The following is a 19875-nucleotide window of genomic DNA, read 5'->3' on the forward strand; positions in this document are numbered from 1 at the left end:
TAATACATAAAAAAAAAAAAACCATAATATAACATTCTCCAATATAACAGAAACACATCCGCAAATGTTACAGGGAAAGACTAAAATACACACATTTTTATTTAAGTTCCTAATATGAAAGGTAAAAGCTTGCGATCCTACTACTGTACACATCTGTTCTTATTTATTAGATTTTCTGTCTTTCAGCAACATATATTCACCAGCATGCTGTGTAAATGTTATTTATTTATAATCACGCTTTGGCTTTTTGTCTGTGAAGATCACGGCGGGTAAATGCTGTTAGTCCACTTAAAGCTCTTGCTAGCAAAACACAATCTAATAAATGTCACACTTTGAACACTTTGTTGAGCAGTTGATAATCTAGAATGATTCTTCTAGAATAAAAAGTACACAAGAAACAATAAAGTGCTAATATTGAATTGCATATGACAAATTTATATCTGCAACAAACATGAACACAACTTAGGGAAAAGTCCACAGAGGTGGTAGAAAAGGAAAAAAATCAGCATGTAGTCAGACTCCAAGTGTGAAAAAGTTCTTTATATTCTTGAATGTCGGCACCATCCAAATCTTCAAAATGTTTTTGAAAATAACCAGACTACAAAACAGATGTCTGTTTTAAATATGTGTGAAAGAGAAACATTTAGGAAAGACATTTAGAAGTTTACAAACTGACAGTATATCAAAAAGTCTAAAAACGTATAATGCTTCCATTTAAAAATGGAAATAAAAGGAAATGTTCATTTTCTAAGTCACAGTATAAATTTTAGTCAATGTTTTAAACTGAACATTTCTTTGTGCAACGTTTTTCTGGTTTTACACAAACAAAGGATGGTGGTATAACTGTCATACAGTGTAATTGTAATTGCTTTGACATTTCAGGACAGAGGTAGAAAGTAAGATAGAAAATTAAATCGTCATCGCAGAATGTGTTATATCATAGTTCTCTAGGTCTTCTCTATGAAACCACCTGAAGCCACTGTGTCCCTTTCTTCAGCAGCTTGATCCATGTGTTTGCTGTGTTGTTTATTACTGGAGAAAGGCTCGATGAGCAGTCCCTGAATGTCAGCTGGTTTAATTGTGTGTTTGTTCATGGACTGGTCATCTGGACTTGTTAGTTCTGTATTTTGAGATGGGCTTTCTTCCTGACACACATTTCTCCTTGCAGCACTAGAGATAGACTGCCTGTCTCTCATTTCCTTCAGTCTCTGCATCACTGTGTCCTGCTGACACGTTAGCATTGATGCTTGCTCCTGCAATTAAAGTCAAGTAAACATTCACTAAACATGACAAAGTGAGCAGAGGGCAGACTTTAGACAGAGGCAAGTGAAGGGAAAGTAAAAGAAAGAACAAAAAGCTATGAGATACAGTATCTTGCCAATCATCAAAGCCAACTAGATGGTAGAGCCAAAAATAGCAAAGCACAACTGTAAGACTGAATGCTAACAGGGTGACTCAGCATAAAGGCACATGCACTACACATGAACAACATGAAGTGGAAGAGGCAGACTGTAGATTTTTTTTTTAATGAGTTTATGGAAGTAGTTTCTGGATCATTTTAAAACAAATTGTATTTGCAGTTAAAATGTATTTTTGAGAAGGCTGATGATGCCAGTAAATATAAATACACTTCCCCAGCACAGACTTACAGGCACAAATACAAATGATAATATACAATATGAATTTTCATTTGAACGGTGTCACAATTTGTACATCCATAAACAGAAATCCACCCGACTTGTTTTAAAAATAGTCGCGACTTCATTAAGCTGTCCTACTGTATATAACCAGCAAATCAGCCATATGTGGAAGAAGGAGCTTTATGAATGAAATATATCAATATAAAAGGTGCCAGTATGTACAGTACTAGTAAAAACCTCACCAGATCAACATCATAAGGGCTCTTTACATCAGGATCTGGAACAACAACAAAAAATGGATATCAAACCTGAGTTTGTTTTTAATTGGTTATCATGACACAATGCTTAATGTAGTGTTAATCAAATCCTACCTTCTGCAGATCTGTTTGCTGGAGTTAGGGTTTGTTCATGAAGCAAATGCTCAAGTTTGAAGTATTTATACTTCTGCAATCTATGTTCGGATCCAAAACATTAACATATAAATATTTGTTCATGATAATGCAATATATATTAGATAAGTAAGAATTAATAGAACAAACCTTTCAGCTAATAAAATTGGTGAGAATTGAGTTGCTGGTGGAATTTTAACACTGAGGAAATCCTCCACGATTGTTCCGAAGGAGACATGTGAGTTCTCCTCCTTAATCTGTAAGCATGCCGAGAATCATTACAAAGGTCTAGAGGTGTCTGGAGAATGTTGACAATGTTGAGTGATGTTACCATGAATTCTTGCTGAGTTAAAGAGAGCTGGAATAACTGCATACTCAGGGCAGATATAGCTGAGTGTAAAGCACCCAGGAAGTTTTGAGGAGCAGCAACTGGAATTACAAGCAGGATTTGTAAGTGTTTAAGCTGACAGTCAAGTTATTTATTATATATTATTTGCTGAAATGTTTGAATTATAAAGGTATTCATTTTAAAACAGTAAAAAGAAGGAAATTAAGATAAATTCAGTTTTTTAAGGTAATTTTAAGGTAAGATTGTAATTTTGAATATTTTGTAAATGTTTTGTTTTCGTCCCATAAATTATAATTACATTGTGAAAAACTGGGATCTTAAAATAATTTGTGTACTTGAAATAGTTTGGAAATTCACTGAAATTCTGGAGAAATTATGAATTATTTTAACCCGATTGTGAAATGAATGTAAAATTCCCAAACTCAAAATACTTCTATACTCTAGGCTTCAGTATCAGTATTGCTATTTGAAAGTGAACACACATATGCGATATCTGGTCATTTTGTGATCTCTTTGTACACACCTGTGCTAATGTAGGCCATAGAGTGTAAAAGAACCGAGATAAATTCGCCAGCATTTTGAAGCTTGTGCTTGAGGATATACAAGATCTGGTTAGATGTGTCGTAGTAAAATTCCTTGTTGAAGTAATCCAGCTGAGAATTGGTGCATGTGATTGGAAGAGCCTTAGCCAGTAACAGCATAACATTTGGGAATGAGCAGTCTCGGCTAAGCAACCGTACAACATGGCAGCCAAACAGGAACACTGCAAAGTGCCCTGGAGAGAGGTTGTCAAGGGCAAAAGGGATCAACTGCTCTGGTGCCAATTCTGCTTGGTCATCAGGAATTGGTGAAGGAGAACCTGGAAGATACGAAACAAAAAGTTTTACATTCTCCAGAACTTGTGAAATTAAAAAAAAAGAAAGTACACTATTTACAGGTGTCAACATTTCACATTGTGGTTCCCATGGCAACAGTGCTATTTTGTTTGTTTTAGCCCCAGTATTGTTATTGCATAAGTGGCTAATTAAAGAGTTTTTCTCACTTTTTCTAGCCCATATACACTGATTGTTATTGTACATTTAAAATAGCAGGGGAAAAAATTATAAAAAATGAGAAGATGTGGCCAAACATATAAGTATCTTACAAAATGATAAGATAGTTTGTAGTTTTGGAGTTAGCAAATACAATATTTTATTAAGTGATCACTTTAATCATACTTGTATCTTTCTGTGCTGTGGAACTTTGGCTGAGTTCCTGCAGAGACTGCTGTATGTCCTGCAAAGTTCTGGTGAGAGGTGTGAGCACCACCAGCTTGGCCAGATCCTCTTCACTCACACATGCTGCTGTGCTCAAAGGGAGCGCTGAAACACACTTTCTCCCACCGGGGCCTGAAAAATCTGCTTCTGTATCTGGCCGCGCTTTAAGTTCACTCATTTCAGTTGACGAGTTCTATGGGTCGCAGACAGACTGGTCAGAATCTAAAGCCTAATGCAAATCATAATGAATGGAAAATATTTTCCGCACTGTAGCTAACCTGGGTGTTACAGGTGTGGACTTGACTCTCTCTGCTTTCTCTGTGCTGCTGCCGCTGCCACGCCTCTCCATTCAGTCTAATCAACACAACCTCTAAAGACTTCAGCAAAGCCTCCATCAAGCCCAACGATGATTCCACTGTGACACGCACATGCACACAAATACTGACTCCTGACCTCTTACCAGTTCGCACATCAGTCATAAATCTTCAAAGACATACCAGGAATTGATTCCCTCTTGGTTTCTGCGTTACTGTCTATCAATTTCTTCCACTGGATCAGTTTTGATGGCTCCATGTTCTCCAAAATATCCTAAAACAAATCACAATGAAATTAAATTGCCATTGCACTGACATAACAACAACAAAAAAAAAACATTTTGATTGCATTCATATTGTGTAACTGAACGAATTGCTCTCACCCGCAGTGTGTCAGTCTGCTGACAGATATTCCTGTAAAACTCCTGTGTATCTTTGCGGTGCTTAGCCAGCTGTGATGCAAGATGCAAATTCTGGTCCTCTAATTTGTCATACAGTGTCTTCACATTGAACCCTTCCAGCTCCGTTAATATATTGCTGAATCCTTGAGGTGCCGTTTTAATACAGTTTGAAAAAAAGTCATAAGTATAAATCTTATTTGGATAATAGATTAGGGTTAATTAAATGAGTGGTGTACAGTAAGTCACGTCACCTTTGCAGACAGCAGGTTCTTCTTCTTCTGCACCCTCACCCACTCCCCTGAGACCCAGGAAAGTACTATCCATACTATTGGACAGGAACAACAAGAAAAATGCATTATTTAGTGTTCACAAATCAGTCGAGGCCATACAGTTACCTTGACAGAAGACTCACCACTCTCCATTATAAACGTACGCTACAGGAACAGTAGGTTCTCCCAAGCTGCGCCATTTAGGCTTAGGTGTGCCCTTCGCAATAAGGTTGGCATGATTAGGTCTCAGAAGCAGGGCAGACAGAGTCAAGATAACTATGAGTAGTACCATCAGTGCCAATACTCCTGTAGATAAAAATACCCGACAAATTCCACTGAGGATTACATCACTCTGTAGACAACACATACAGTACATTAAAAGGTTTTGATCCACTCTTGATAAATTTTTCATGTTAATGGTGAGGGTATTGTTTTTTAAAATATTTTTGTTTGGGCCAAAATATGTTATACACAAAGCCATAAACTCTGCTCAATTGTATTGTATCTATGAAAAGTGGTCCAAGGAAGGAACAGTGGTGAACCGGCGACAGGGTCATGAACGAAAACGGCGGCAAAGTTTTTTTTTTAACCTTCCAGCCAGCTGGTTGCGCTCTAGGTGACTGCCTAGTTTACATATGCATAGAAACGGTGCAGTAAGGACTTTCCATTACTTAAATACGCATATGTCATTGTTTTTCTAGAAACTTCTGTCACAAATTTCTTGTGTATGAAAAAAAAAGGTTTGACTCTGATTCTAAATTTAGAGTCTATATGTACCAAGGCTAAGGCTTTAAATGTAATTTTAATAAACCATGCACACACACACACACACACACACACACACACACACACACACACACACACACCTCCAATGGTACCCCAGTCAGGCAGCAGGTTAAGGCGCTGTTGTTTGACTATCCCGTGTCGCACCAACTGTGCTGGAGAGGTTGGTTGGAAGGCAGCTGTAGTTGGATCACACTCTGTGCCCTCCTTTTTTACCACAACAATCAGGCTCCAGTCTGGGACTGCATTGTCCAGGAACACATATTTTCCCGGCTCCATGAATACATGTGCAAATCTAAATAAAAATAAATAAATAATTGCAAGTAATTTAAACTGTTGAAGTCTACAAGACCAGTTTTAAAGTTAGACAGATGTCCAGTATGAGCATATTGGAAATTGAAGTCTTTATTAATACAGCAGCAGTTTTTAGAAGATGAAGAATTAAAAGGATTAAAGGCATAAACATAAAAAAAAAGCATCAGGATAAATAAGGCAGGTCTGGGGAAAACCCACAACATAGATATAAAGTTTGAAAATATGTATATGACCATAATCCTCATACTCAATAATTGACATGTTATAAAATAAAAAGAGATGCTCTTGACTTGAAAAGCAACATGAATAAAACAGGACAGTTTGATCATACCTGGTGGAATTAAATCGGGATTGTTTGACAAGGCGTTCTAGTTGTCTAAATGCACCAAAGTCCCAGGTTGGGTTACTGCTGAACAAATGGTTCTTTTGATAGACTGGAAAATGGCTGAAGAGGCGGTCTGGATTCATAATCAATAGAGTGACTTAACACAATATATACACAGTCCTTCATAAATACTTAAGAAGAACCTGTTTGTAAAAATACCCTACCTGTGTAATTGATGGTGATCTGAAAGATGAGCATGTCATTGGGTGAAAGACAGGCTATGGGGTTAGGAATGCGAGGTAAAGGTCCTGAGATTAGTAATTCCAGCTCATGGGTGTGTCGTCGTATCCTTGGCTTTCCTTCCACAATTTCAATTGGCTCTGTTAAGAGATATGATTGAGATATGAACTATCAGATAATGTATATTACTTATACCTACAAACAGATGAATGTGTTATTAGTGGTTGATAATACCATATTTACATTCAACGCAGATTTGGGAAGTAAGAAATACCAAAGTTAATTTTCTATTTGTGTGTACCAGATAAAAAGATGTCCATAAGCACAGGATCCTTTAAAATCCAACCAAACACACCATCTGGAGAAAACTGAACAAAATGGATCTTTCCAAAGTTGCTGATATGACTGTCAGGCCCCAGTACATTCATCATTTTCTAAAAAGAGAAATGACTTGAACCATACATCTGACAACGGCAGAAATGAATTTGGCCTCCAATATGTATTTGTAACTTGGCACTTTTAGGGAAAGATAAAAAGAATCTACACAACTATACACACATATACACACAGTACTCACTCTGCTCCAGATCCTACTTTCATCCATCGCTTTGATCCTGAGCACCAGCTGTCCATTTGGAGCCAGTCTGGCAGCAAGCACAGGCAGTTCAGACAAGCATGAGGAGTTACACAGCTCCTCCGCAGAGACGTACATCTCACAATGACATCTGCCAAGAAACAGACAAATCTCTTTTTGAATCTGCATACACACTGAAATATACTGTAAAGGCATATCATAAACCCATTCACCCCTGAAAACTCAATCAATTGTCTTGTAATTATGTTGATGATCATGCAATACATTGGTGTATTGTATTGTGCTATATTTAATCTAACCACATTCGTCTACAACTACTTTAGTGCACTCACATGCCCAGGCTTGCATCCAGACTCCCACCATGAGGTCCACAAGTAATGTTGCATGAGTGTTTAGAGGGACTAACACAGTCTTGTGTTGAAGCCAGTCTCACTTGCCCGGTTCCACAGCGTTTACTCACCTTTACAGACCACAAACTTTCATCATGACTTTTGATATTGATTTATAAAATAAGGCACTCATTCAGATGTTTTATAGCTTCTGGCTTACTATTCATCATATGTATCTAAAGCATACAGTATATTGCTTTAAGACACATCACATATACACTCATAGTCACTTATAAAGGATATATCTTATTATACAGTATGTTAACATGGGACACTATATTTTGCTCATATAAGTAAACCATAAAAACCCTGAAGATTAGTTTAAATCTAAAATTTATACACTGTGACCTATTTTACAAAAATCATAATCTTCAACAGTGCCATGATTGTGTAACAACAATCTGGTTATTTGCTGTCTTTCTGTGTCATGTCCCATTCATTTGGGTCAATTCTATCTGCCTCATGTTAAACTGACACTGTTGCATTTATAGGCGTTTGTTTCCTGGAAAAATTAAATTGTGTTGGTAGATCACATACACACAAAGCAAATCCTGTGTAAACTAAATGGACAGTGGCTGAACAATGATTACTAAACCTATCTAAGTGAGTAATTTTCTACCTCAGGTTGACAGTCTAGATCACTGTCAGCACTGGAACCTTTCAAGTCAAGTTCATCGTAGAAGACATATCCAGCTATACACACGCAGGAGCCATCAGAATTCTGGAATGCCCGATTTTTGCCTATGCACATGCATGAGGATGCCCCTAGACAAAAAAGAAACATATCCATAATTGTATATACGTACAATGGTGCTATTACAGAATTTGTCGTATGCTGTAGTGTCACACTTCACTAGTATTAATGAGGGGACCTTGTGATGAGATGGAAGAGCTGCCACAGGGGAAACAGGCTTTTTGAGCATAAAGGTGATTGTATGTGCCTGAAGGGCAAGGGAGGCATTCCTCAAGCAGCTCAGCCTTGGTGCTGTTGCCATAGCTGCCTGGTGGGCATGCAACAGGATTGTCTGATCCCCTTGGACAATAATAGCCAACTGGACATGGCTGACTACTGGGGTCGTCAGTACCTGAGGGGCAGGTCATTATAAGATGTTTGCTTTCATTATAGTTTAACTTTTACCTACATCTTATATACATGTTTACTAAAACTGACCTGGAGGACAGTGATAGCCTGAGGGGCATGCAAGGCACCGGAGGTGATGGGAACCACTAGGCCGGTATGTTCCTGCCTCACACATTATGCAGCTGATCTCCTGAGAAACTCTTAGACCGCTGGCATTATGGGGCATAAAACCACCACCACAAGACAGCATGGTTGAGGAGTTAGCTGGGCAGTAATAAGGGTATGTACACCTGATAACAAAATGAATTCAAAATGTGAATACAAAACGTTTTGTTTTTAACTCTTAGATGTTTCACTTTCTTACAGCATATTTTTGCATACATTCGCTGTGGTGTGTTGTAGGTGTGTGAGCCTTCAGGGCAGTGATATCCTGCAGGGCATGGAGTGGGCTCTCCAGTTTGTGGCCTGCAATATGAGCCTGCTCTGCACAAAACTTCCACCACTGATCCTGTTAGAAGACAAGTTTAATACACATATAGTGCCTCGAGATGTTATACTTTATATAAATTCAAAACAAAGAACATCGGTACACACCTATAGGGCACTGGTAAGAGGCTCTGCAAGGAATTCCTACAGTGTTTGGCTGACCTGTAAGGCGAGGGTCAGGGCAATATTTACCAGCTGCACAGAGTTGGCACTGGCTGGAAGCATTTGCCCCAGGTTGTGTTCTGAAGGTGCCTGCAGGGCAGAGAACTGGCAAGCCTGTGCCACTGCACCAATAGCCAGGGGGGCACGGAAAGTTGGTGAAATCAGTCAGACCTAAAAACAATGGACAGGTGAGTTCTGAGAAAGAAATTAGATTAGACTGACCTAACACAAGAGTTGTGCACTTAGGGAAAAGTTGGATTAAAAATATGCCATAGGTATGTGCACGTCTGACCTTATGCACATTGTTTTTGTGATATTGGTTTGAGAGCAGAACCTCAAAAAAATATCACTAATTGCTAAAGGCAGACCTAAGCATACATTTTGGGCTGCACTTTTTGCAAATAGCAATGAGACACTGCCTTATTTCCTAATAAAATTACTTACATCACATGCACACATTCTGATTTCATGACCTTTACTCCATGGCTTCATTAGGTTTTAGAGCTCAGTTATAAAAAAAAACAAAAAACAGAATGTGCTGTATTATATAAACCAAATAAATAAATAAATACCAAAAACAGAAACCTTATTGTTAAATCGAATAAAAACATCAAAAATGATAATAATTGCAATATATAATATGATATATGATATGATCATTACAACGTGCAATAACAGCATTTCATTTAATTGTGTTTCAATTTTGGATAAATCAGATTTAAATCTTTTATATAGTTATATACACCGATCAGACATAACATTATGATCTTATATCATTATGACCAGTGAAGTTAATAACATCTCTTCATCATGGCACCTGTTAGTGAGTGGGATTTATTAGGCAGCAAGTGCACATTTTGTCCTCAAATTTAAAATGTTCCTGGTCTGCAGTGGTCAGTATCTATCAAAAGTGGTCTAGGGAAGAAACAGTGGTGAACCGGCGACAGGGTCATGGGTGGCCAAGGTTTATCGATGCAGGTGGGGAGTGAAAGCTGAAGGTTGTTATGCCTGATTGGTGGTCATAAAGTTATGCCTGATCAGTGTATAGTAATAATACTGAGGAAATTGTATATCTGACCTGTAGCATTGCAGAAGGTTCCGGCAGGACACTGAAGACAGTCTCCTTTGCTTCCAGCACCAGAAGTAGGCCTGTAGGTAAACTGAGGACACTTTCTTGGCCCAGGTCTACCCTCAGACTCGTAATCAATTATACCATCACAGTAATGGCCCTCAGGACACATATACAGCTCAGGATCACCTAATATGGGAGTGATAGATTTTGAAAATTTATTCATATACATTTTAGTTGAATCCTTCTAGAAGGTAAGCTTCCAATACGTAATTAGCCATTAAACATTCTGAGATGTTTTTTTACCCTCTTTGCACCAGTGCCTGGGTGGGCAAGGGAGACAATCATGTATGCTGCCTCCTCCTGGGGTTTTCTTTATGGTATTAGCAGGGCAGGCTTGAGGTTTCTCTGTGCCCTTTGGGCAGTAGAATCCTGTCAGTACAAATATGTTTACATGGTTGATCATATTGAGTTCTCTTAGTTTAAGTTGCACTGTGTCTGGAATGACCTACCAGCAGGACAGGGTCCGGCGCACTGCACCCCCCATTTACACTGGCTTGTGTAAGACATGACTGTGCCCTGTGGGGTAAAATCTGAGCTGCCTGAGATACACAAAAACCCCACTGCACACAGTCCTCTTATCTGACCACCCCTATAAAAACAAAAGGCCTTTCTATTACATTTCTCTTCAAATGCTGCATAAAAGGATGCATTTTAATCTGTAAACACAGAACCTGCAAAATCTTCCTGGTGGGCAGGCCAAGCACTCTCTCTCATTCTGTAGACCTCCAACATCAGGGGGAGTGTAGGTGCCACTGGGGCATGGCTGAGGAACCATAGTGCCTGCATATATACATTTAAACCATTACAATACCACATGCATATAATCGGAATATTTAATCTGGTCCAGTATACATTTAAGAAGCTTTTAATTTTAAATCATTCATCTAAGATTTAAAGCAACTTAAAAGTTTTTACTTCCTGAAGACTCTGACTGAGAGAGATAAAGACTGGTAAAGAAAAATTAAATATAAAAGAATACTTTAATTGGATGGATCCTAAAGTTTTTCAGTGGATAACCTACAATTATTGAAGCCGTTATGGTGGATATGCAAGTTATTAAAAATGATTTAATCACATTTAGAATTTTTATGCAAAAAACTGACATATAAGATTTTTATCATTTACTATTTGACTATTTCTTTACATAATAATAATATTAATAATAATAATAGTAGTATAATAATAATAATACCCGTTGTTAGTGTTCTCTAATTAGTGTTGTTCATTTACAATCTTTTGTCTAGTCAAGCTTCTAAACTTTGCTTCAAATTTCCATTTATTTTTTTGTTTTTGTATTTTACATTTATATTCATGCCTGGACCTGCACTATTTGCTTTTACTATATTTATATTACATATAGAGTTAATCTATGTAGGAATCAGTTTGAGCTGAACAGTATAAAAGGTTATATTATTTACTTTATATTGTGTGTCTTTGACGTATACCTGCTGGGCAATAGGAGTGAGAGGGACAAGGTGAGGGGTCTCCTTCAATGGCTTCTTCACAGTAGTAGCCTGGGCGACATGGAAAGCAGGCCTCTGAGCCGGGGTTGGGCTGATATTGTCCTGTGGGACAAGGCAAGGCCACAGGAGAGCCCAGGGGACAGTAGTGACCCTGAAAGGATCCAGCTTGTCAGTGTATTTATTAAGCTCTGATTATTATGAGACAGGGACTAGATGAATTAACAGGTTTAACCTTGGGGCAGATGAAAGCATTGGGAGTAGTAGAGGAGAAATCCTCAGGGCAGTAGAAGCCAGCAGAACAGGGGCCACTGGGAGCACTAAGACCCCCACTGGAACAGTAGTGTCCTGCTGGACAGGGTAAACAGCTGTCTATGGAATAGCCTCCTATTGAAAGAAATATTTGCTTTAATTAATTTGTTTTTGGCTATTTGCTCAAATGATCCAGTTATTTGTTAAATCTATTTCTTTTATACTTGACTTCTAAAAAATTTTTCTGTCACACACATTTATAATATAGATTCAATAAAAACTTGGCATGCTTTAAAATAAAGCTACTCTTACATAAGTACACTAAATTAATTTACCGATTTTGGTTTCTAGGAGCATTTTTGAAGTTCTGCTTGTTCGTCTAAAAATTATTTAAATTATGCAAATGGACATCAAGAGTCTGACGATTTACACCTGCCTCCTGTTGACTTAGTTATCTTCACCAAATTACTGGTGAGTTTACAAAGAGATGTTTTTGCTGCTATTAGCCAGGTTTGTCCTGAGCAGTCAATTTTAATCTTTGTGTTGGGGTCCATTAAAAGATTCATAAAAAGATCTTCGTCTGCTGACATATTACATGAGATAAATGACAGTTACACAAAGAAACCTAAATAAAACACTCTAGTATGATCTAAAGTAGTAAAGGGTGTGTTCAATGACACTGCGCTATTTAAATATGTGCTTTGTTTTTACACTTTGGGAAACTCATCCTGATCATTGCTACCTGTAAATATATCAAAATAGCTGATCTTAATCCAGAAAATGCTCTATGTCCTTTATTGTTTTGATTTCATAAATGTTCAGGTTGCTAATAAGTAAGAAAACTCTAAAGAAATTGTACAACTGCTTTATCAAATCTCTAAAATTCCACTGAGGATACACTAGTGATGAGCTTTTACACACCAGTGAGATTGCGAATGGTGCCTGCAGGGCAGGGCAAAGGTCTGAGGGTTCCTGAAGGGCAGAAGTGTCCTTGTGGGCAGGGACCGTTTCTCGTCAGGCTGGAGGTGTTAAAGGGGGCTGGGTATGGAGAACCACTTTGGCAAAAATATCCTTCCTGGCACTGGCCTAAGGCATATAATAAAAACAAATTTCTAAAATAACATTTGGGAAATATTGTTTATATACAGTACAAATATTATCGAAGTAATGGATTTTAAAATATTTGAGGCAACAAGGTGTGAGAAATGTGGTGGTATGAGTGCAAGCAGACCTTGTGGCTCAGAGGATCCAGGTGTGCTGCAGTAGAGTCCAGGTGGACAGGGCACACAGGCAGATGCTGACTGAGCCCTGGTAACCTTGCCCAGAGTGCCTATAGGGCATGGCAGTGCCAAAGCAGTGCCAGTAGGACAGAAATGACCTAATGTAAAAAATAAAATAAAAACAATAAACATAAAACTGTATGAGCATAAACATTAGCCTATGAAACGCTCAAATAACCAAATCAAGTATTTGGCAATTCAATGGTTGGGTCATTTTATCCCTATTAGCAAAGAAAACGGTATGATAAGAATAATAGTCAAATGCACTATACCATAGAGTGCTCTAGATACCTTTAGGGCACAGGGTGGGTTCTTGAGTAGCTGAGTAAGGGCACATGGTACCAGATGGACAGGGAAGACAATTAGAAGCTCCAGAGGCACTACTGTAGGTGCCAGGCTCACATGGAATTTCCACTGGTGTACCGATGGGACAACTGTAGCCACTGGGGCAAATATAACCCTCCTGTTTATCAACTGGACGGGCACTCCGACTGCCCTTAAGGCATACATACCTGAGCATGAAAAAACATCTCTAACAAAATGTTTCTTACAAAATGGAAGATGAATTGTTAATCATTAATGAAAACAAAAGTCTATAAAACACATTAAAAAGTGCAAGTTGCTTTTCTCTACAAAAAGGTCATGTTATTTCACACATTCTATCATCAAACAAAAAAGCAGAGCCTGTACTGGTGAAGAATGCACTGCATTATAAAAGCAAATGCATTTTCATTTGGCATATGCATTGTATGTCTCGTGGTTATGCAAGCAATACATTTAAACTATACATGCTGCTTCCATTTCACATTGTAGAAGAGCAAAATAATGGCTGGAGAACTAAAGTGTAACACACCAACTCCCCCCCACATCCATTAGTATCAGAAAAGTGCATAGAGAATGTCAGACTTTAATGGATGTGGGTGTATTTTGGTCAGGTTTCCATTCACAGCTCATAGAATATTGGAATATTACCCAGCATCACAAAGCAAAGCATTAGAGGCATTGGCCATTGCAAGCTGTTCACAAAAGTAGCCTGGTGGGCAAGATTGGCAATCCTCCACTGTGCTTAAACCTGGCGAGCTTGAGTATGTGCCAGGTGGGCATGGAAGAGGGTAGCCAGTACCAGCAGGGCAGTAGTAACCAGTAGGGCACATGTTATTACCAGTGGAGTTCATCTGATAATGAAAGAAGCATGGAGTGAGCAAAAATGCTAATTAAAACTAGCTATATTATATATATTGTATACTATATATATTGCATACTACTATATAGTATACTACTACTAACGCTATACTAAAACTAGCCATATTAATATACTGTATATATATTGTTTACATTATTTTCTGAAATGAAAACATAACACATTATTACACAAACATAATATTTAATCTTGATTTGCCTCTACCTTGTATCCAGTAGCATTAGGAGTGATGGCTCCTGAAGAACAATAATAACCCTCCTGGCAGTGCCCTGTAGGCTCAGAAAGCCCAGGCAGGCTACAAAACATACCTATATAAAGATAAGGAGAGAGACTTATCTCTAAATACTAATCAAGGCAAATCTCTAAAATACTTATTATAAAGATACTAGAATAGAATATGAGTGGTGGATATGTAACCTGAAGGGCATAGTAAGCAATCCCCTTCATTTGAGGCTCCAATCTGAGGTTGCACTGTCCCTTGAGGACAGGGAAATTCTGTATCCATTGCAGTTCCAAGGGGACAATAAAATCCACGGGGACAAGGAATCGGCACCACTACTCCATTCCCTACATTATAAATACATATTTAATGTTGCTATAAGGATGCTGTATTATTAATTATTATTATTATTATTATTATTATTATTATTATTATTATTATTAAGGAACTAATAGAAATATGAACATCCCACCCTGACAGAAGTAGCCTGCTGGGCATGGTTCACAGTTATCTCTTTCACTGTTCCCCATGATTGAGCTAAATGTTCCTGGATCACAGGCTATGGGTTTGTCTGTGCCAGCTGGGCAATAAAAGCCTGCTGGGCAGAGTCTCTGCTCTGGGTTACTAGATCCCCAGTCACAGTAGTAGCCTGGAGAACAGTCACCTGGAAGGCACGGCAAAAAAATGTGTTCAATTTCTATTCATTCTGTCTTCACACATTCTCTTCAGAATATTCAATTCAGTACAATGCTATTATTGTTATGTGAAATGTGTTTGGAAGTTCTGAACAGTACCCTCCCTGACTCCTAGCTGGCAGTACACCCCCGGTGGACAAAGAGCTCCTGTGTTGTTGTCAGTGGGGTTGGGAACTGTGGCACCCAGAAAGCAGAGAAATCCAGGGACACAGGGGCCAGAGGGCTGAACAAGTGCATGTGCACCACAGAAATAGCCCACTGGACAGACTATGCACTCATCTAACCACAAAAACAGAATTCCAATGTCATAGCCAAGCCTAAATATCATCTAAATATCAATACCAGTCAACATAAAGGATCCATTTTTCTTTCATTACAAGCATAATCTGTTCGTACAGAAGTGGCATTTTGCTGATTTACTTAGACATTAGACATTTTTAGTTAGAAATAATAGTCACATAAATTTGTAATAAAAAAGCCGCTCAGTATTTTTAACCAGAGTGTAGACCTGAATTGTCATATTGTATAAAGAAATGAAAATCTTTCCACAGGCTTGTGCTGTGGACGTATGGTGAATAAAATATGAAGTCAACTTTACTGCAGTAACATCAAGTCATCTCTGATTATTTTATAAAGCATAATTTTTTAGGTAGAAATGGTTTAAAGTTAAAACCTTATTTATACAATTTAAATAAATCATTGTCTGAGGTACAACCTTATTCAAAAACCAAAACGATATTTCTTGAATTCAAATGCAGATTTAAAGTCCTAACCCAACCCATGTTTTTATGCTGAACCACTTCACCTTTATGCATCATCACCTTCTCTTTACCTGCTGATGTAAGGCCTTGAGTATTACTGTATGTGCCTCTGGGGCAAGGGACAGGCCTGCCCAGCTGTGATCCATTAGGACAGTAATAGCCCTCTGGACAGATCAATGGATTGCTGCTGACATTAGATTTGTGTGTGGAAGAGGGGCAGTGGAATCCAGGAAGACAGGGTTTACACACTCTCTGGCCTTTCTGATCCTGGTACATCCCTGTGGATGAATCATATACAGGAAAGTTTACACAAAAAATAAATCCCTAGAAGTTCAAGAATGATTAATGTCCTGCTTTTCAGCTCCAGTGGATGATTTCTTATAGCAGTGAAGTCTTAAGCTCAACCTGCAAAGTTATAATAAAGCATTACCTTCAGGGCAAGGCACACAGTCCTCTGCACCCTTTCCACCACTTTCGGAAAGATAAGTGCCCACTGGGCAAGGAGTGGGCACAGCGCTGCCAGTCTCACAGTAGAAACCTGGAGGACAAATATCTCCAAACACCGCAAACACAGGGGCTGCGGTAGGCGATCCGTCACTGCAGTAAAAACCTGCCAAAATCAACAAGGTCTTAGTATATTTAACGTCTGCAGCATAATTTAGGCAAGAAAAACAAACATTTCACAAATCAAACCTGGCAGGCAAGGCCCGCTAACTGCAGTCAGGCCTGCTTTTGAACAGAAGAACCCTGGAGAGCAACTCTGGCACTGCCCTAGTTCTGTCAAGCCACTCTGCACACTGCACACAAGCAAAATCAGATCATTATGGTTACAAAATTAGATTTGCTTCTGTTCTGCACTTTACATACATCGAGTATAATGCCAGAGGTTTTTACTTTCATGTAGACAATAGAAAATGGTCAGAAGCTCATGGGACAAAGAAAAATGACAGTGTGGCATAGCACAATGCATTCATTGATTCAGTCTTTACTCATCAGGGTCAGGTTTGTATCAGTTATGGGGAAAAAATGTTTAATAAAAATTTTATTCATTTTTGAGTGATAGAATGTAGTAATGTGAGCCATTCATCCCAAAACAAACAAAATAGTGGACAATCCAATTTGATAGCACTGGTAAAAAAAAAAAAAATATATATATATATATATATATATATATATATATATATATATATATATATATATATATATATATATATATATATATATATATATATGTTAATTGTACAAACCACACATTGTAAATAAATGGCGGATAGGATGCAGACCGAAATATTGTATGCGTGCACAATTAAGAGATACAAGTATTTTCTAAGTGTTATATTTAAGTGTGACCAAGCAATTTTTTGAAAAATTTGAAAATGTCGGTGAAGAAAGAGAGCATTTTAAAACATGAATGCATTTTCAGAACCATCCGGATTAATGTAGACGTACCTGATTATAGATACATTTAGACACTACAGTTAAGCGCAATAGTTTAAAACAATTTAGACACAATGAAGTAAAAAAAATTTTGCATTTGTTCCAAAATAAATTTCTTATTGAAATATCTGAATTTACCCTTATAACTTATTTAAAACTATTTGCATATCCTCTATAACTTTATGAAATTTAAGTTTGTTATTTTCCTTCCAAAGATTATTTGAACCCTTACATTTGCATAATCTTAGTCCATTTTTCTTGATATATTTGTTATGGCTGCCAAATTCAGACAGTGACTTCTTTAAATCTCCTTCAAGTCAACTTCTGTTGATTTTAGCTTCAGTATGAAACTGCTGTCCAGTTGCATTTAGGATACATAGAATACACATTTGCATTTTATTCGTGTTGTCGAGGTAATCCCCAAAGTATGAAAACTTTTACAAACAACTGTGTCTACATTTTCTGTCATTTTATACAAGCATGTACCTGAATGTGCCTTTGGGGCAGGGTGTTGCAGTTAAGCTTCCAGTAAGACAGTAGAATCCAGGTGGACATTGCATTCCTGTCACATTGTCTACAGGAGATGGCAGAGATGCTCCTCCAAAACACAAAAAGCCAGCCACACATAGACCAGTGGGTGAAATGTTACCTACGAAGACACAAATGCATAAAACCTTTTAACAGATGACTCGGATGACCTTAACATGCTGGATAAATAGAACATACATTATTTTCTACCTGCTCCTAAACAGTATGCGCCTGGATCACAGAAAGTACACTCAGATGATTCAGTTAAGCCAGACTGGTTTCCATACGTCCCTGCTGGGCATGGTTGCTCAATAGTAGACCACAGAGGACAATAAAACCCAGGCTTGCATGGGACTGGGTATGTCATACCTATACATACAATCACACACAGTCATAATCTCTTCACAAACTGTTACATGTGTAACAATGCTCCTCCACACATACATTCTATGGACAAAAATACCCGTAAAATCTACATCATACAAAGTCTGTATCATTCTATGGACAAAAATACCTGTAAAATCTACATTAGAATAATTCTAGAATGGTTGTCCAGATAAAACATTCCAAACAACCTTCAAAAACCTCAAAACCTCAAACATTTCAAAAATGTTGCAAAAATTGTGTACATTTTTGTTTTACATCTTATGTTGAAAGTGAGGAAATGTACCATTTTTGCAATTTCAGATTTAATGGCTGCAACACGTCACAAAAAAGTTAAGACAGGCAACAAATTGCTGGAAAAGTGATTGTTACAAAGCTGGAGCAACATGTTCCAACTAATGATCTTCTGTTCATGGATTTCCACTTACCTTCATGAGGGCAGAAAAAACCAGCAGGGCACATCTCACACCTCTGTTGGCCCCCCATGCGCTGGTAGCTACCGACAGGGCATGCTCTGCCAGTGACACTTCCCTAAAATTGGTAAATTACTAATGGTAATGAATACCATAAAAATATCCTGCACCTTTTCAGACTTTGTAATATTTTTTCACCTCTTCACAGTAGTAACCTGCTGTGCATTTATGCTCTGCAGGCTGTGATGAGTTCTGCCCTACAGGACAGTAATATCCCTCAGAACACAATCCACTGGGTTTAGTTAGACCTTTTTGAGCACAGAAATGTCCAGATGGGCAGAATAGACAGTCCTCTATGCTAACTCCTCCAGCAGAGTCTAATATATAAACACAAAATAAAATGTATGAAAACCACAAAGAGGTCTATTAAATAACACAAGAGTGCTGCCACTGACATAATATAGCATTTAAGTGTTAAAATAGATTGCAAATATCACTGAAAATCACACGTTCAAAAGCATTAGCTTACCTCTGAATGTGCCTGGCAAGCATGGCAGGGGTAAGTCTGTGCCTCGGGGACAGTAATGTCCAGGAGGACAGGTTGTAGCATAAGGATCTGAGGAGCCTTTAGGGCAGTAGAAACCAGCAGGACAAAAGCCAACAGGTTCATGAAGGCTGGTCTGATTACAGTGAGAGCCCGCATTACAGAGCTGGGGTAAAAATGACCCTACAGGGCAATAAAAACCTGCAGAGGACATTCATTACATTTTAGTAAAAACAGAAGTGCCTTACATGAATTCTCTAAGGTCATTGTTATATTTCAAACTACAGGGACATACACAGTGTATTTATATACATACATATGTGTGTTTATATATAGTTATATATATAGTGTGTGTGTGTGTGTGTGTGTGTGTGTGTGTGTGTGTGTGTGTGTGTGTGTGTGTGTGTGTGTGTCAGTGTCATTACCTATAGGGCAAATATCTCCTGTGAAGTCACTGCATACAGCTTGTGTGTCTTCTAGAGCTGATTCTGAATTAAGTTCACTCAGCACTAAATCTGAGAAAAGCCTTGGATTCAAACTCATGCAGTTTCTTATACCATTTTTGGCAAAAAGT

General features: G+C 38.1%; 1 protein-coding gene across 4 annotated transcripts in view; it reads right to left on the minus strand.

The window, feature by feature from the left end:
* The window catches only part of si:ch211-286b4.4 (zonadhesin), a 26141-nt gene continuing 6266 nt past the window's right edge, over positions 1–19875 (minus strand). For 3 of the 4 annotated variants that reach the window (XM_046862741.1, XM_046862743.1, XM_046862740.1), the window contains 46 exons: positions 19727–19816; positions 19287–19502; positions 18956–19134; positions 18773–18875; positions 18171–18329; positions 17919–18081; positions 16689–16792; positions 16426–16605; positions 16067–16273; positions 15334–15513; positions 15012–15203; positions 14737–14886; positions 14524–14627; positions 14091–14293; positions 13410–13630; positions 13070–13216; positions 12760–12924; positions 11822–11973; positions 11572–11740; positions 10798–10906; positions 10576–10715; positions 10370–10495; positions 10073–10252; positions 8941–9165; positions 8728–8854; positions 8437–8636; positions 8120–8350; positions 7885–8030; positions 7209–7336; positions 6859–7006; positions 6583–6715; positions 6266–6421; positions 6048–6174; positions 5485–5696; positions 4762–4924; positions 4601–4674; positions 4332–4492; positions 4132–4222; positions 3913–4049; positions 3596–3827; positions 2902–3237; positions 2361–2458; positions 2180–2286; positions 2012–2091; positions 1883–1917; positions 1–1253 (listed from right to left, as the gene is read on the minus strand). In XM_046862741.1, coding sequence (XP_046718697.1) covers positions 948–1253; positions 1883–1917; positions 2012–2091; positions 2180–2286; positions 2361–2458; positions 2902–3237; positions 3596–3827; positions 3913–4049; positions 4132–4222; positions 4332–4492; positions 4601–4674; positions 4762–4924; positions 5485–5696; positions 6048–6174; positions 6266–6421; positions 6583–6715; positions 6859–7006; positions 7209–7336; positions 7885–8030; positions 8120–8350; positions 8437–8636; positions 8728–8854; positions 8941–9165; positions 10073–10252; positions 10370–10495; positions 10576–10715; positions 10798–10906; positions 11572–11740; positions 11822–11973; positions 12760–12924; positions 13070–13216; positions 13410–13630; positions 14091–14293; positions 14524–14627; positions 14737–14886; positions 15012–15203; positions 15334–15513; positions 16067–16273; positions 16426–16605; positions 16689–16792; positions 17919–18081; positions 18171–18329; positions 18773–18875; positions 18956–19134; positions 19287–19502; positions 19727–19816 — 7292 coding nt within the window. In that variant the 3' untranslated portion in view covers positions 1–947. The remainder of the gene's footprint in view (positions 1254–1882; positions 1918–2011; positions 2092–2179; positions 2287–2360; positions 2459–2901; positions 3238–3595; positions 3828–3912; positions 4050–4131; positions 4223–4331; positions 4493–4600; positions 4675–4761; positions 4925–5484; positions 5697–6047; positions 6175–6265; positions 6422–6582; positions 6716–6858; positions 7007–7208; positions 7337–7884; positions 8031–8119; positions 8351–8436; positions 8637–8727; positions 8855–8940; positions 9166–10072; positions 10253–10369; positions 10496–10575; positions 10716–10797; positions 10907–11571; positions 11741–11821; positions 11974–12759; positions 12925–13069; positions 13217–13409; positions 13631–14090; positions 14294–14523; positions 14628–14736; positions 14887–15011; positions 15204–15333; positions 15514–16066; positions 16274–16425; positions 16606–16688; positions 16793–17918; positions 18082–18170; positions 18330–18772; positions 18876–18955; positions 19135–19286; positions 19503–19726; positions 19817–19875) is intronic. The other variant, XM_046862742.1, reaches the window with a different exon arrangement.

This window comes from Silurus meridionalis, chromosome 12 (genome assembly GCF_014805685.1).
Source record: "Silurus meridionalis isolate SWU-2019-XX chromosome 12, ASM1480568v1, whole genome shotgun sequence".
In the NCBI taxonomy this organism is placed as follows: domain Eukaryota; kingdom Metazoa; phylum Chordata; class Actinopteri; order Siluriformes; family Siluridae; genus Silurus; species Silurus meridionalis.